The 16,710-nt window shown below is 46.4% G+C and overlaps 1 protein-coding gene across 1 annotated transcript; it reads left to right on the top strand.

The window, feature by feature from the left end:
- The first annotated feature begins 3,785 nt into the window (after nt 1-3,785).
- On the top strand, nt 3,786-4,747 carry LOC117516486 (olfactory receptor 56A5-like). The gene has a single exon (XM_034177395.1). The coding sequence runs from the start codon at nt 3,789-3,791 to the stop codon at nt 4,722-4,724; it is 936 nt and encodes a 311-aa protein (XP_034033286.1). The 5' UTR covers nt 3,786-3,788; the 3' UTR covers nt 4,725-4,747.
- The last annotated feature ends 11,963 nt before the right edge of the window (nt 4,748-16,710 follow it).

Consider the following 16,710-nt stretch of genomic DNA (forward strand, 5'->3'; position numbering starts at 1 on the left):
GTGGGGACGGCCCCAGTCCATGCCACGGGGAGGGGTGAGTGAAAGCTACCCAATCAGCCTGACGGCCTTTGTCTGGACGGCGTTCCCTCAACCAGTTGTCCAGAAGGATAACTAAAGAAATAAGGGAATCCAGATCAGCTGGGTCATCCCGGACCTCCAGCTTGTCCTTAAGAGCATCATTTAATCTGTTAATATAAATGCTTTGCAGCGCTGTGGTGTTCCAGTCGGCCTCTGCAGTGAGAATGCAGAAGTCGACCGAAAAGTCCACGGTGCTGCGCTGCTCCTGTTTCAACGTCATTAGACGTTGAGGGATGGATATATTTCCATGTGGGATGGTCAAAAATCAGACGGAACTCCTTAGAAAACAAGCACAACGAGTGGAGAAGAGGAGAATCATTGCTCCAGAGGGCGGTAGCCCAGGATTGAGCCTCCCCCTGGAGCAAACTGACTATGTATGTGATTTTGCTTCCTTCAGAAATGCAATGACTGGGAGACTGGCTGAAAACAAAAGAACACTGCATCAGAAACAAGGTCTATGAGGTCTGTTAGAAAAGTATCCAACCTTTTTATTTTTTTCAAAAACCATATGGATTTGAATAACGTGTGATTGCATCAGCCAAGCTTGAACCTTCGTGTGCATGCGTGAGTTTTTTCACGCCTGTCGGTTGCGTCATTCACCTGTGAGCAGGCTTTGTGTGAGCAGTGGTCCACCCCTCTCGTTGGATTTTTATTGCGAATAAATGTCTGAACAACTTGGAGCTTTGCTGCATCAATTTTTTCCAGAAACTGTGAGAGACCTGCAGGTGGACACCATTTGGAAAATTCAGATGGCTTTCAGGGATGATTTTATGGGGATTACACAGATTAAGGAGTGCTCCAGCCGGTTTAAAGACCGCCCACAGCTGCTGAGAGCGCGCCGCACTCCAAGTGCTGATCGACAGGCTGAATCAACCAGATCATTTCCAACGTGAAGGCTTTGTTGATCCGGGACGTCTGTCTCAATGTGCTGAAAAAGTGCTGATGTCCACGTCTTCCGCAATTCCTGTGGTAGTCAGACGATGTCTCGGATAAAACACAGCGTCCAGTTTGGAAATGAACGGCACATTCCACTGTTACAGGAGTTTTTGTCATGGAAAGAGGAGCAGAGGAATTCCACGTGTTGCGGCGGTCCCGCATGGCGCAAAGCAACGCCGTGATGAAGCCTCACAGGACATGTTCTGGCATGTCCAGGCTCATCCACAATTTCTCGGATAGTCACACGACTGAAAAACCACCGAAAGCCATCTGAAAGCCATCTCAAAGCCGTCCTGTGAGACCAACACAGAGGTGGTTTTGTGCCGCGCCATGAATGGCTCCGTGGCGCATCCCTCCGCTTCTCTTTCCATGAAAAAAACTCCTGTAACAGTGGAATGTGCCGAAAAAGTACTGATGTCCACATCTCCTGCCATTTTTGTGTAAGTCAGGCGACGTCCCGGATCAACAAAGCCTTCACGTTGGAAATGATCTGGTTGATTAATCAGCACTTGGAGCGCGGTGCACTCTCAGCAGCTGTGGGCAGTCTTTAAACCGGCTGGAGCACTATTAATCTGTGTAATCCCCATAAAATCATCCCTGAAAGCCATCTGAATTTTCCGAATGGTGTCCACCTGGAGGTCTCTCACAGTTTCTGGAAAAAATTGATGCAGCAAAGCTCCAAGTCGTTCAGACATTTAGTCGCAATAAAAATCCGACAAGAGGGGTGGACCACTGCTCACACAAAGCCTGCTCACAGGCGAATGACGCAACCGACAGGCGTGAAAAAAACACGCATTCGCACAAAGGTTCAAGCTTGGCTGATGCAATCACACGTGATTCAAATCCATATGGTTTTTGAAAAAAATAAAAAGGTTGGATACTTTTCTAACAGACCTCGTACATGTGTCTACACAGAGAATGGTTCTGGGTGGCTTATGAATGGTTTGCGAGCTGCTGCTGCTGCTGCAGTGGGAAACAAAACTGACTAACTGAGCCGGAGCAGAGGGAGGCGGGGCTGGTGTGTGTATTAAAGACAGCTGACTGAGTTGTGTGGAGAGATCTGTGAGCCGAGTGTCGGAATGTTTAACCTGATTGGTAAGGGAGCTCACGTGATCCGCAATGGAATCCACGGCCTGCTGGAGTTTACCGAGGTACTCCCCCTGGATGGAAAGCACCTGCTGCATCCGGTCTGCCCCCGCTGGGTCCATGATGTGGCCAGAAACTCCTGTTATGGTTGGGACTGGAGTGGAACGGAGAACCCAAATGCTGGGACCAGAAACAAGAGTGATGGAATCAGAAAATGGATTTATTGACAATGGAATGTGCAGCGCGTGGAGGGGTTTGGGTGTGTCAGCGACCTGGAGAGTGGAGACAGGGCCTGCACAGCGGTGGAACCAGGGAACCACAGTCCGACCGGAATTGGAACCAGAGGGAAGAGTGGGTGATGAGATTCCTGGAGCCAGGTGGCCGCCTGCAAGCTGTCGATGTACGATCTGGAGAGAACAAACAGGTGAGTGGTATGCAGAGCATACAAACCCAGTAACAGTTCCAGGAAGCTGAATCAAGTTCAGTGGCAGGCCTATGATGCGCAGATAATATCTTAGCTGAATCCAAGAATACAACGAGTGTGCTGACAGCTGAAAAATGACAGACAAAAGACGCTGAGCTTGGAAGCCGAGAAAAAGCTACAGGAAAAATTGCAGCACACAAACTACTGAGCGTGCGAGCTCGGAAAATAACTGCGTAGGAACGCACAGACTCTGAGTAGGCAGAGCGGCCAGGTTACCGTGAGAGGTTCACTGAGTTTCTGGCAAAGATGATATGCAGAGCCGGGTTTTAAATGCAGAGACTGATGAGATGAGTGGCAGGTGTGTCGATCAGTTTGAGGCGCGCCACCTGGGGACAGGCAGCCCACAACAAACTGGGAGGTTAAAAAAATGTGCGACATGTCCTTTAATGAAAGGAGTATGGGTATTAAACTGAACTCAAGGGAAAGACACTTTCCCTTTTATTTTATTATTCTTTTCATTTTATTGTTGTTTTCGAATAAACCTATTTTGTTTATTGGTTTATTGTTATTAATGTTTAATTGTGCTGATTGCTGTGAGGCGATAAAATGTCAACTGGTTTAACTCAATACTAAGTCTCTTTGTGAGTCAATCAAGGTAACCACGACCCAACCTAGCATAGATGTCAGCACCCTTTTCGGTTGGGGCTAGGGGGCGCTACAGCTACATTCAGCCAGGACAACTGGAAAATCTCGACTCCGTCTGCTGTCTCGGTTGAGTTGGTGAAACAAGTTTCAGGACAATTTCCAGCTGTAAACATGTTTGTGAACTCAGCACATGTTGATGAGAAGTTGAGTGAAGTTGAATAAAGTTGCATCAGGCAAAAAACAATGACATCATTCTGATGCAACACCTTCAGCTGGACACCAACAGTCGTGCTGCTCATTGAGCTGATAAAACCAGCTGGTCCACCTGGAAATCTTCACATCAGCAGAGGTAAGACGACACACACACACAGACACAGTGCCATGATGATGTTTTGTCCCTCTTTCCTGCCCGACCAGCCATTAATTTCTGTTATTTGCATTTTGTGTCTCAGTGTTTCTTGTCTTTTGTATTCATACAGTCAGGTTGTAGTTTTTTCCACCTTGTGTGAGTTTAAATATTCCACATTTCTTTGTTGCATCACGGTGTCTGTGTTTGGTTCCAGCTCTGTTCTCCTCTCAGTGAAATTTTCTTTCTGTGATTTTCTCCAGTATCGTCTCCATGGAGAACCAGACTTTCAATGCAGATATGCTGAATCTTGAAGGGTTAAAATTCAGCTCAGAGGCTTCCATTCCTGTCTTCACCTTCCTCCTCCTCACCTACATCTTCATCATGGTGTCTAACATCAGCCTGATCATCCTGATCTCCTTGGAGAAGAGCCTCCATCAGCCCATGTATCTGCTCTTCTGTAATATGAGTATTAATGATGTCTTTGGGGCAACAATCATCATTCCTCTTTTACTGAGTCAGATTTTTGTTCCCATCACGGATCGTTACATTCACTACGTAAACTGTGTCATTCAGGCCTTTTTTGGCCACATTCATGCGAGTGCTGCTCACACTGTGCTCATGATCATGGCCTTCGATCGATATGTGGCCATTTGTAAGCCCCTCAGCTACTCCACCATCATGACCAACAGGATGGTGGTGAAGCTGTCTGTGTCGGCCTGGATGGTGCCTGTTGTTATGGTATCCATCCTGCTGGGCCTCTCCATCCGTCTGTCACGCTGCAGGCAGGTTATCTTTAACCCGTACTGTGATAATGCCTCTTTGTTTAAACTGTCATGTGAAAGTGTCCTCATCAATCAAATCTACGGTCTCGGCTACACTGTGGTTCTGCTGGGCTCATCTATGGGCAGCATCACACTCACCTACTTGAAAATTGCCGCAGTGTGTTTGAGCAGGAGAAACAAAGTCCTGAACAGCCGGGCACTACAGACTTGTGCATCTCACCTGACTTTGTATCTCGTCATGTTGGTGACAGGCATCGTTAACATTGCCCTGCACCGTTTCCCCGACTTATCGGACCAACAGAAGCTAGCGTCCATTATGTACCACGTGGTCCCTCCTGCACTCAATCCTGTGATTTATGGGCTGCAAATCCAAATGGTCAGAGAAAAATTATTCTTATATTTAAGAACAATAAAACAGCAATAACTTGTAAAACAGCAAAAGTTAGAACAGTGTTTCAGGTGTAATTGCACTAAACGGTGGTTCAATTATGGATAACAGATTTTCTCAATTGCTAAGACACATTTCTTGAAAGCTGCTCTCGTCTTCTGTAAACTGTGAACACAAAACACAATTTTCACGCTACATTCACAGACTTTTCTTGCAAAACCAAACTTTCACCTCAAAACAGTTCAATCTGTGCTCATAACTGAACTATGTTGTCAAATCGAGCCCCGAGTTGATCAAAATTAAAACCCTACTGAGCAGTCTATAAACACGACACAAAAAAATAGAAACTACAATGTTCAGGACATGAAGCTGTAGAAATAAATGTTTATTGTTCACTGTAGGCTAAACACATGTTGCAAAACAAAAAAACCTGTGCATTTAATACTTGTATTCAGTAACCCTACAAAAAAATAAAGTACAACCCCAATTCCAACAAACTCGGGACATTGTGTAAAATGTAAATAAAAACAGAATACAATGATTTGCAAATCCTCTTCAACCTATATTCATTTGAATACACCACAAAGACAAGATATTTAATGTTCAAACTGATCAACTTTATTGTTTTTGTGCAAATATTTGCTCATTTTAAAATGGATGCTGCAAACATTTCAAAAAAGCTGGGACAGTGGTATGTTTACCACTGTGTTACATCACCTTTCCTTCTAACAACACTCAATAAGCGTTTGGGAACTGAGGACACTAATTGTTGAAGCTTTGTAGGTGGAATTCTTTCCCATTCTTGCTTGATATACGACTTCAGTTGTTCAACAGTCCGGGGTCTCCGTTGTCGTATTTTGTGCTTCATAATGTGCCACACATTTTCAATGGGTGACAGGTCTGGACTACAGGCAGGCCAGTCTAGTACCAGCACTCTTTTACTACGAAGCCACGCTGTTGTAACACATGCAGAATGTGACTTGGCATTGTCTTGTTGAAATAAGCAGGGATGTCCCTGAAAAAGACGTTTCTTGGATGGCAGCATGTGTTGCTTCAAAACCTGGATGTACCTTTCAGCATTGATGGTGCCATCACAGATGTGTAAGTTGTCCATGCCATGGGCACTAACACACCCCCATACCATCACAGATGCTGGCTTTTGAACTTTGCGCTGGTAACTATCTGGATGGTCATTTTCCTCTTTTGTCCAGCGGACACAACATCCATGATTTCCAAAAATAATTTGAAACATGGACTCATCAGACCACAGCACACTTTTGCACTTTGCGTCTGTCCATTTCAAATGAGCTCAGGCCCAGAGAAGGTGGCTGCATTTATGGATGTTGTTGATGTATGGCTTTCACTTTGCATGGCAGAATTTGAACTTGCACTTGTAGATGTAGCGACGAACTGTGTTAACTGACAAAAGTTTTCTGCAGTGTTCCTGAGTCCACATGGTAAGTTCCTTTACACAATGATGTCAGTTTTTAATGCAGTGCCACCTGAGGGATCAAAGGTCACAGGCATTCAATGTTGGTTTTCAGCCTTGCCGCTTACGTGTAGAAAGTTCTCCAGATTCTCAGAATCTTCTGATTATATTATGGACTGTAGATGATGGAATCCTTAAATTCCTTGCAATTGAACACTGAGAAACATTGTTCTTAAACTGTTGGACTATTTTGTCCAACAGTTGTTCACAAAGTGGTGATCTTCTCCCCATCTTTGCTTGTGAATGGCTGAGCCTTTTGGGGATGCTCCTTTTATACCCAATCATGACACTCACCTGTTTCCATTTAGGTGTTCTTTGAGCATTCATCAACTTTCCCAGTCTTTTGTTCCCTATCCCAGCTTTTTTGAAATGTGTTGCAGGCATCCATTTCAAAATGAGCAAATATCTGCACAAAAACAACAAAGTTTATCAGTTTGAACATTAAATATCTTGTCTTTATGGTGTATTCAATTGAATATATGTTGAAGAGGATTTGAAAATCATTGTAATCTGTTTTTATTTACATTTTACACAACATCCCAACTTCATTGGAATTGGGGTTGTACAAAAATGTACACGGAATACTCGACCTACAAACAGTTAGACTAACCCTCCTTTACAATACTACAGTACATTGGTACAGTGATATATATTTACTTACAGTATACTGTGGTACAGTATATAGTATAGTCATAATTCCTGTCAACATTTACAGACTATAATGTCAGAAAAGGTAATGACCTGTTCTCTTCTCTAAATCTTGGGATTCTGGTGGACACAGTGAATCTACTGATGTTTGGTTTGACCCTTGACCGTCCTCCCTCATGCTCATACTGTGGACAAGAACACAGTCAATTCATCAGATATTACTGTTCTTTGTCTTCTCTGACCACCTCAACCACCAACTCCTCCTCTCAGATTTCTATCCATTGTCATGCCTCACAAACCAGTGCTCTCTGAACTGGTTTATAAATGTTCCCTCACATCATTGGCCACAAGTGTGTTCAGTTTTGAGTTGTTGTGTTCAACTGGTGACACGTGTTTGACTTTTGCCACCTGTGTTCACCATTATGCAACACAGGTGCATCACAATGAAAATGTGTTGGCAAGTTTTGTCTAAACAGGTGAAACGTGCTGATGGTTTTGCAAAAAGAGTGACTGATTCAATCAGTGGGTTCAGACAACTGAGCATTTGGTTCAGACAACAGGGTTTAGTGTTTTCACAACTAAGAAAACCTATAATGTCAGTGATGTGGTGTCTTTCACTTAACCTGTGGAAGGACACAAATAGAGTTTAGGGTGAAATCCACCATGATGCCAAACATGGTGCCAGACTATCAGACAGCTGCATACACACACACACACACACACACGGAATAAAATTGAAATGATTTTTGGCCTTTTCTACACACTGATGTCAGTCACTCTGTGAAAAATAAAAGGAATGTTCATATATATATATATATATATATATATATATATATATATATATATGTGTGTGTGCAAATTATATCATATGTACGAGGGCTGTCAATAAAGTAACGGTCCTTTTTATTTTTTTCAAAAACTATATGGATTTCATTCATATGTTTTTACGTCAGACATGCTTGAACCCTCGTGCGCATGCGTGAGTTTTTCCACGCCTGTCGGTGACGTCATTCGCCTGTGAGCACTCCTTGTGGGAGGAGTCGTCCAGCCCCTCGTCGGAATTCCTTTGTCTGAGAAGTTGCTGAGAGACTGGCGCGTTGTTTGATCAAATTTTTTCTAAACCTGTGAGACACATCGAAGTGGACACGGTTCGAAAAATTAAGCTGGTTTTCAGTGAAAATTTTAACAGCTGATGAGAGATTTTGAGGTGATTCTGTCGCTTTAAGGACTTTTCACGGTGTGAGACGTCGCGCAGCGCTCTCAGGCGGCGTCATCAGCCTGTTCAAGCTGAAAACCTCCACATTTCAGGCTCTATTGATCCAGGACGTCATGAGAGAACAGAGAAGTTTCAGAAGAAGTCGGTTTCAGCATTTTATCCGGATATTCCACTGTTAAAGGAGATTTTTTTAATGAAAGACGTGCGGACGGATCCGCGCGTCGGGACGCAGCCGACGCGGTGCGGCGGCACAGGAAAAACACCTCCGTGTTGATAACCATTTGTAAAATCCAGGCGGCTTTTGATGGCTTTCAGTGGAGTGAGTATATGAGAAATTGTTTAACAGGCAGGACATGTTCCAACTTGTCCTTAAGGCTTTCAACAGAGGTGTTTTTCCTGTGGCGGAGCGTCGCGGCGGCTGCGTCCCGACGCGCGGACCCGTCCGCATGTCTTTCATTAAAAAAATCTCCTTTAACAGTGGAATATCCGGATAAAATGCTGAAACCGACTTCTTCTGAAACTTCTCTGTTCTCTCACGACGTCCTGGATCAATAGAGCCTGAAATGTGGAGGTTTTCAGCTTGAACAGGCTGACGATGCCGCCTGAGAGCGCTGCGCGACGTCTCGCACCGTGAAAAGTCCTTAAAGCGACAGAATCACCTCAAAATCTCTCATCAGCCGTTAAAATTTTCACTGAAAACCAGCTTAATTTTTCGAACCGTGTCCACTTCGATGTGTCTCACAGGTTTAGAAAAAATTTTGATCAAACAACGCGCCAGTCTCTCAGCAACTTCTCAGACAAAGGAATTCCGACGAGGGGCTGGACGACTCCTCCCACAAGGAGTGCTCACAGGCGAATGACGTCACCGACAGGCGTGGAAAAACTCACGCATGCGCACGAGGGTTCAAGCATGTCTGACATAAAAACATATGAATGAAATCCATATAGTTTTTGAAAAAAATAAAAAGGACCGTAACTTTATTGACAGCCCTCGTATTATAGCATCTGTGTCAGGTCTGGTGGCTGTGCTGTTTGTAGCCGGAGCTACCACACTATAGAACCATCCTGGTGTAACAAATGTCTCTTTCCACGGATGGAAAATCACTATTTTTAAAGAATCTTTCCAGAGAGGAATGCTACTTGTCCCCTTTAAGAAAATACTGGTGTCACAGACCGAACGGACCACCCTAAAAATCGATCCGCCTGAATAAGTCTATGTTTGAACAAAACTATATTCAAACAGTGAAATCTACTATGATTCACTCCAGGACTTGCTTGGATGTAGCAAGATGACCACTTAGTATGTTTTGTTTTGTTTTGATATGCCTATGTCGAGGGACACTAAAATAGTATTAATATAGGAAGAGGCCCATACAATGATCAACACAGGTTTGGACCCACAGTGCCCCCTATTGGATCCGTTTTGAAAGGGCACAGACTTCTCACAACGCAAATGTAGTTTTGACAAAGAAAGAAAAATCTCATTCATCCTTGTCAACCAAAGATGGAATTTCTATTCCAGTTTAATCCTTTACATGTTTGTTTCATGTGATGTTCAGAGTATTCCTTTGCATAACGTGTTAATGCATGCCTCAAGGTTATTTATTTTTACCAAGAATCAAATGCTTCAGTATTTAGAATATTTTTACCACTTTCTGTTTCCTTTTAGGATGTGTTTAGAACCGAACTTTCAGTTTTATATGCCAGAGTCAAAGAAAGAAATAACATGTCATTTTTATTTTATTTTATGTAATTGGTTCTTCAAATACTTTCTGGTCAAAGCAATCTGATGTCAAGTGGGCGGTGCTTATGGCCATCGTCAGAGTTTTCCATGATGCATGTTACAAAATGGCCAACACACATACAGACATAAATTACAGAACAATTCACAAAACAAATATACAGGAAATGCTGTTGGTGCACAGGACAGGAGGGTTTCAGAAACAAATACCACACCCATCTCTGGATAGAGCTGCACCTTAAACAGAGAAAAAAAAAAACAGAATCAGGCATCAGAAAGACAATGAATACAGTATAATTTGTCAGCATTAAGCAACAAGAAAAACAGAAGAAATACTAAGGTGATCGCCGGCCACTAGCCCTAAGCTTCACTAAAAGACCCAGAATTTGGATAAAGTTGAGGCCCCGGCATGCTCCATTTACTAATAAATGAATTTAAAAGAGTAAAAAGCATAGTAACATACTATGCCAGTATGCTAGCCATACGAAAGGGAAAATAAGTGCATTTAAGTCTGGACTTGAAAGTCTCTACAGACTGACTGTTTTATTGATGCAGGGAGATCATTCCACAGAACAGGGGCACGATAAGAGAAAGCTCTATGACCCGCAGACTTCTTATTCACCCTAGGGACACAAAGTAGTCCTGCAACCTGAGAATGCAGAGCCTGGGCCGGTACGTATCTACGGATATGGTATGGTACGGATCTTCTTATTACATGTCATCATTTAGGTTTGTCACTGTTCTGTTCTCACTTGCTGGGTTATTCTGGTTTGTTGTGCACCTGTCTGGTTTGTTAGTCCTCAGTTCGTTCATCTCCTCCTGCATTCATGTTTGTTTGGGCTGTTTATCAATTTTGGACTCATCTCATTTACTGGTAAATAAACCATCTTTTTCTGACTCCTGTCTAGTCCCCTGGCTGCAATTTTGGTTGATTCTTTTCTTCCTAAGAAGCAGATCACTGACAACACTCAAGTCATTTCTGATGTTATAATACTGTTGGCAGTCTCCTCTTAGCCAGCCTTCCCTCAGGAGCTTGATGACTCTGTAAGCTTGCATCTTTGTGTGATTCTGCAGCATTCTGCTTTGATTTCCTGTCCGGCACAGGTAGTGAGTCTGTGGCCAGGTTCACATGGAGAGTGACGTCAGTTTCTGTCCCACACTCATCCTGTTCTTCACTCTCTGCTGTAGCTCTTGATAGAGCTAGCACTATGTGCTTGCCCAGTGTATGGATCAAACAAAATTGTGTTGTAGCTTCATCAGTCTTTGAATGCATGGTGACATCTCACTTAGATTTTTCTTTATGTTGGTTATTAACAGCTTGTGGTCTGTCTCTGCCACAAACCTTGGTAGGACCATAGACATGTCCATGGAATTTTTGAAATCCATACACCAGTACTAAGCACTCTTTTTCAATTTGTGCTCAGAGTGTTTAGTGCTTGTCATTATTCTTGACACATATGCAACCGGCTTCTAATCATCTTCTGTAGCCTGTAGTAATACCAGTGCTGTCCTTGGATGAGTCAGTGGATATTTTGATCTGTTTGGAGGAATCAAAGTATCAGGTCTGGGTGACAGGTTAGGCTCGACACAAATGCAGGACTCTGACAACAAGCTCAGTAAGTAAAAGCGGTTTATCAAAACAGTAAACAGGGTCCAGTACACAGTGAGGCAGTCCAACAAGAGTAACAATACCAAAAACATCAGGCAAAAGCATGGTCGAGGATACAGGCAGGTAGTCGTAACACACGTGAGGCAAGCAGGTCGAGAATACACAAAACAGAGCTGGAGAGAAGGCACAATGTGCATCAATCTGGCGAAGGAATAAGGCAACCAGAGGAGCTTAAATACACCCAGATGATGACGTGCTGATTGGAAGCAGGTGTGCGTGGAATGCACCAGAAAGGGGGTGTGGCCAGAGAGAAAGAAACACCCACCACCAAGAGCCAGCAGAAACAAACAAGAGAGAAAGGGATAGACAGACCCAAACAGGAAAAACCCCAGCAAGAGAACAAACAGAAACTAACCGAAAAACAAAACAAAGAAATAAAACAAACCAAATTAAAATCCTGACAGTACCACCCCCACCCCCAAGGACTGACCCAGATGGCCCAGGAGCTGCAGGATTAGCCAAACGAAACTCACAAAGAAGGGGTCCAAAATAAAACAGGAGGGAACCCACGACCGCTCCTTGGGACCGTAACCCTCCCAGTCAACCAAATATTGGATCCCCCGGCCCCGACGGCACAAAGCAAGCAACCACTGGATGGAAAACAGGCCCCCCCCCATCCACCCACCAGGCAGATGGCGGGGAATGGACGGTGGACACAACGGGCTGGACTTAAACGGCTTAATGTCACTAACATGGAACATAGGGTGAATGCGCATGGAGCTGGGTAACCGAAGCTGAACAGAAAGGCTGGAGCGAATGACCGCTTACGGTCAGCCGCCACATTTTAAAGGCCAGACGATCGAGCGAGGGCTCGCCGTGCCTGCTCCCAAGTTCATTGGCACTGAATGACCAGACTCAGGGCTGACGGAACTGGAGACCGCAGAACAGTGGGGGAGAACAAGGAAGGTTGATGACCGAAAACAACATGAAATGGAGAAAACCCTGAAGACGCAGATGGTAAACTTTTGTGTGCTAATTCTATCCAAGCTAATTGTGAAGACCAGGTGGAAGGGTGCTGCGAACATAATATTCTAAGACCTTTTTCCAATTCTTGGTTAAAGCGCTCTGTCTGACTGTTAGCCTGGGGATGGTACCCGGACGTCAGACTGGAAGTGGCTCAGATCTGAAGATACGGACCATGACAGTGGCTTGGGAACAGTTAGATACTTCTTACAGCACAAAGAACTCCACTCAGTAATTGTACCATTCGCCCAATTGAAATTGGGCCTGTGCTGTTGCAGCCAGGGGTGCCCCAGGATTACAGGGTGAGTCATATTATCAAAAACAAAGAAACTGATTGTTTCCACGTGGTTCTCATTAATAGTGAGACGGACTGACTGACTTCTATGAGTAATTTGGCCGGGTTCATGGTCATCCACCGCCCTGACCATTAGAGGTCGTGCGAGGCGAAACAATCTAAGGTGCAGGGACCTGGCAAGAGAGGATAACATCAAATTAGCGTCAGAGCCAGAATCCACAAATGTGTGCACCGATTCAATGTTCTGACCAGATTTCAATTTAGCAGAAATTACGTTCAGAGATCCCGAGGGAGAAACTGTACTGTGACTTACCCATACAGAGGCTCGGGACGTAGCGGAGGCACCCCTGAGAGCAATACACAGAGGGAGTGGCAAGACACAGAGGGAGTGGCAAGATGGCGCCTGTGTGTTTGGCATGCTGTCAGTCCTGTCTATACCGCTCGTCGGGTTTTTTGTTATTTGTAGCTGTTTCTTTGCTCTGTGTGTTTTGCCGGGACATCTTTGTCCTTTTGACATTAACACTTTGTTACTTTTGTGCGTTAAATAGCAGACATTCTTCCGACGAGAGGTGGAGGTGGTTTTCCCGCCATACGGGTTGCTGGGTGCAAACGCACCCACATTTAACTGTTTTTGTTCCTCGCCAGCAGTACCAGATCCGACACGCAGAGGCAGTGGCCACCTGAGAGTTCGGGACTTGGCGGCTCCAGTATTCCCGGGGTTCGGTGGCGGAGGAAATCGTGTGGTTCCGGTTCTGCTTTGGACAGACGTCTCTTATCTTCGAGCCTGCCCACGTGACACATATTGTGAATTGACTTCTTTGTCTATTGTTGTAATCTGTTGTGTTTGTTGTGCTTATTCACAACAGTAAAGTGTTGTTATTTGACTTCCTCCATTGTCCGTTCATTTGCGCCCCCTGTTGTGGGTCCGTGTTCCTACATTTTCCCAACAGGATATCTCGGCCAGCGTCATGGACTCCGAGGGGCGTCACCCGGCTGTTGAACAACCAATGGGAGAGCAGGGAGTGCAGGCGTCTGCAGGAGACGTGATTGGTGAGCTGCAGCACATTCTCACCGCCTTTACAGCTCGGTTGGATCAAATGACTGAGCAAAACATCCTCCTGAACCGCAGGGTGGAGGCTCTCTCCGCACAGATGGCGGCGAGCGCTCAGGGCGCTGCTGCAGCTCGTCCTCCTGCCGACCCTGTGCAGGATATAAACATTCCAGTGGTGGTTCAACAACCCCTCCCACCATCCCCTGAAGCATACATAAGCCCTCCTGAGCCGTACGGAGGTTGTGCGGAGACGTGCGCGGATTTTCTTATGCAGTGTTCGCTCGTCTTCGCACAATGTCCCGTCATGTACACGTCAGATGCTAGTAAAATAGCTTATGTGATCGCTCTGCTTCGGGGTAAAGCACGCGCCTGGGCTACGGCGCTCTGGGAGCAGAACTCACGGTTGTTATCAGCATACACTGGGTTTGTGGGGGAGTTCAGAACAGTGTTTGATCACCCTAACAGAGGAGAGACCGCTTCAACCGTGCTGCTGTCAATGAGACAGGGACGCGAGAGCGCAGCCGCTTATGCAGTCAACTTCCGCATTGCGGCTGCGAGGTCCGGCTGGAATAACGTTGCGCTCCGCGCCGCCTTCATAAACGGACTGTCGTTGGTTCTGAAGGAGCAGCTGGTAGCTAAGGAGGAACCGCGGGATTTAGATGGGCTTATCGATCTCGTTATACGGTTAGACAATCGGTTGGAGGAACGCCGTCGGGAGCGAGGCGAAGGACGTGACCGGATACGCGCCGCCCCTCTCCCTTCCGGGTTCGAAAAGGGGCCGCCCTCCCCACGCTCCACAGCCGCAGCGCTTTGTGGGGCAACAGCTCCCCTGCTGACATTGTTAGGGAAACGCACAGGGCCAAAATGGGGAGGCTGATCCGTGGAGAGTGTTTTCTCTGCAGCTCAACTGAGCACACACAGAGAAACTGCTCCAAACGGCCAAAACGATAACACTCGCCCTTAGAGACTGGGCTAAGGGGGGGTCAAAACATTCAAGTGAGACACACACAAATTGCCACACGACTCCCAGTCACAATCCTGAGCGGGGATTTAACCCTTCAAGCCCGAGCACTGGTGGACACGGGGTCAGAAGGGAATCTGCTAGACAGCAGATGGGCAAGGGAGGTAGGGCTCCCTCTGGTGGCGCTTCCTTCGCCGTTGCAGGTGCGGGCACTAGATGGCACCCTCCTCCCTTTACTCACACACAAGACACAACCAGTAACTCTGGTGGTGTCTGGAAACCACCGGGAGGAGATTGAGTTTTTTGTAACTCCTTCTACCTCCCACGTGATTTTGGGCATCCCATGGATGTTGAAGCACAATCCCCGGATTGATTGGCCGTCTGGGGTTGTAGTTCAGTGGAGCGAAACCTGCCATCGGGGGTGTTTAGGATCCTCGGTTCCTCCCGGTTCACAGGCTAAGGAGGAGGTCAAAGTCCCTCCCAATCTGACGGCAGTGCCGGTTGAGTACCACGATCTTGCTGACGTCTTCAGTAAAGATCTGGCACTCACCCTTCCCCCGCACCGTCCGTACGATTGTGCCATTGATTTGGTTCCAGGCGCTGAGTTCCCGTCCAGCAGGCTGTACAACCTCTCACGACCTGAGCGCGAATCAATGGAGACCTACATCCGGGACTCATTAGCTGCCGGGCTGATCCAGAACTCCACCTCCCCGATGGGGGCAGGTTTCTTTTTTGTGGGCAAGAAAGATGGCAGACTTCGTCCATGTATTGATTACAGGGGGCTGAATGAGATTACGGTTCGCAACCGATACCCGTTGCCATTGTTAGATTCCGTGTTCACCCCCCTGCATGGAGCCAAAATCTTTACTAAGCTGGATCTTAGAAATGCGTATCACCTGGTTCGGATCCGGAAGGGAGACGAATGGAAGACGGCATTTAACACCCCATTAGGTCACTTTGAGTACCTGGTCATGCCGTTCAGCCTCACCAACGCCCCCGCGACGTTCCAAGCCTTGGTTAACGACGTCTTGCGGGACTTCCTGCACCGATTCGTCTTCGTATATCTGGACGATATTCTCATCTTTTCTCCGGATCCTGAGACCCATGTCCAGCATGTACGTCAGGTCCTGCAGCGGTTGTTAGAGAACCAACTGTTTGTGAAGGGCGAGAAGTGCGAGTTTCACCGCACGTCTTTGTCCTTCCTGGGGTTTATCATCTCCTCTAACTCCGTCGCCCCTGATCCGGCCAAGGTTGCGGCGGTGAGAGATTGGCCCCAACCAACAAGCCGTAGGAAGCTGCAACAGTTCCTCGGCTTCGCTAATTTCTATAGGAGGTTCATTAAGGGCTACAGTCAGGTAGTTAGCCCCCAGACAGCACTGACCTCTCCAAAAGTCCCCTTCACCTGGTCGGATCGGTGCGAAGCCGCGTTCAAGGAGTTGAAACGACGGTTCTCTACTGCGCCAGTTTTGGTGCAGCCCGACCCTAGCCGCCAGTTCATGGTTGAAGTGGACGCCTCTGACTCAGGGATAGGAGCCGTGCTGTCCCAGAGCGGAGAGACCAATAAGGTACTTCACCCGTGTGCCTACTTTTCACACAGGTTGACCCCGGCTGAACAGAACTATGACGTCGGCAATCGAGAACTCCTTGTGGTGAAAGAGGCTCTTGAAGAGTGGAGACATCTGTTGGAGGGAACGTCTGTGCCATTCACGGTTTTCACTGACCACCGGAACCTGGAGTATGTCAGGACCGCCAAGCAGCTGAACCCCAGGCAAGCCCGCTGGTCACTGTTCTTCGGCCATTTTGACTTCCGGATCACCTACCACCCCGGGACCAAAAACCAGAGATCGGATGCCTTGTCCCGGGTGCATGAAGACAAAGTCAAAACGGAGTTGTCGGATCCACCGGAATCTATCATCCCGGAGTCCGCTATCGTGGCCACCCTCACCTGGGACGTAGAGAAAACCATCCGGGAGGCCCTGGCACGGAGCC

The sequence above is a fragment of the Thalassophryne amazonica genome, chromosome 9, assembly GCF_902500255.1.
Source record: "Thalassophryne amazonica chromosome 9, fThaAma1.1, whole genome shotgun sequence".
Lineage (NCBI taxonomy): Eukaryota > Metazoa > Chordata > Actinopteri > Batrachoidiformes > Batrachoididae > Thalassophryne > Thalassophryne amazonica.

Bases quoted from the DNA above. Each gene is read 5' to 3' on its own strand.
- LOC117516486 (XM_034177395.1), top strand. From the start codon at position 3,789: ATGGAGAACCAGACTTTCAATGCAGATATGCTGAATCTTGAAGGGTTA.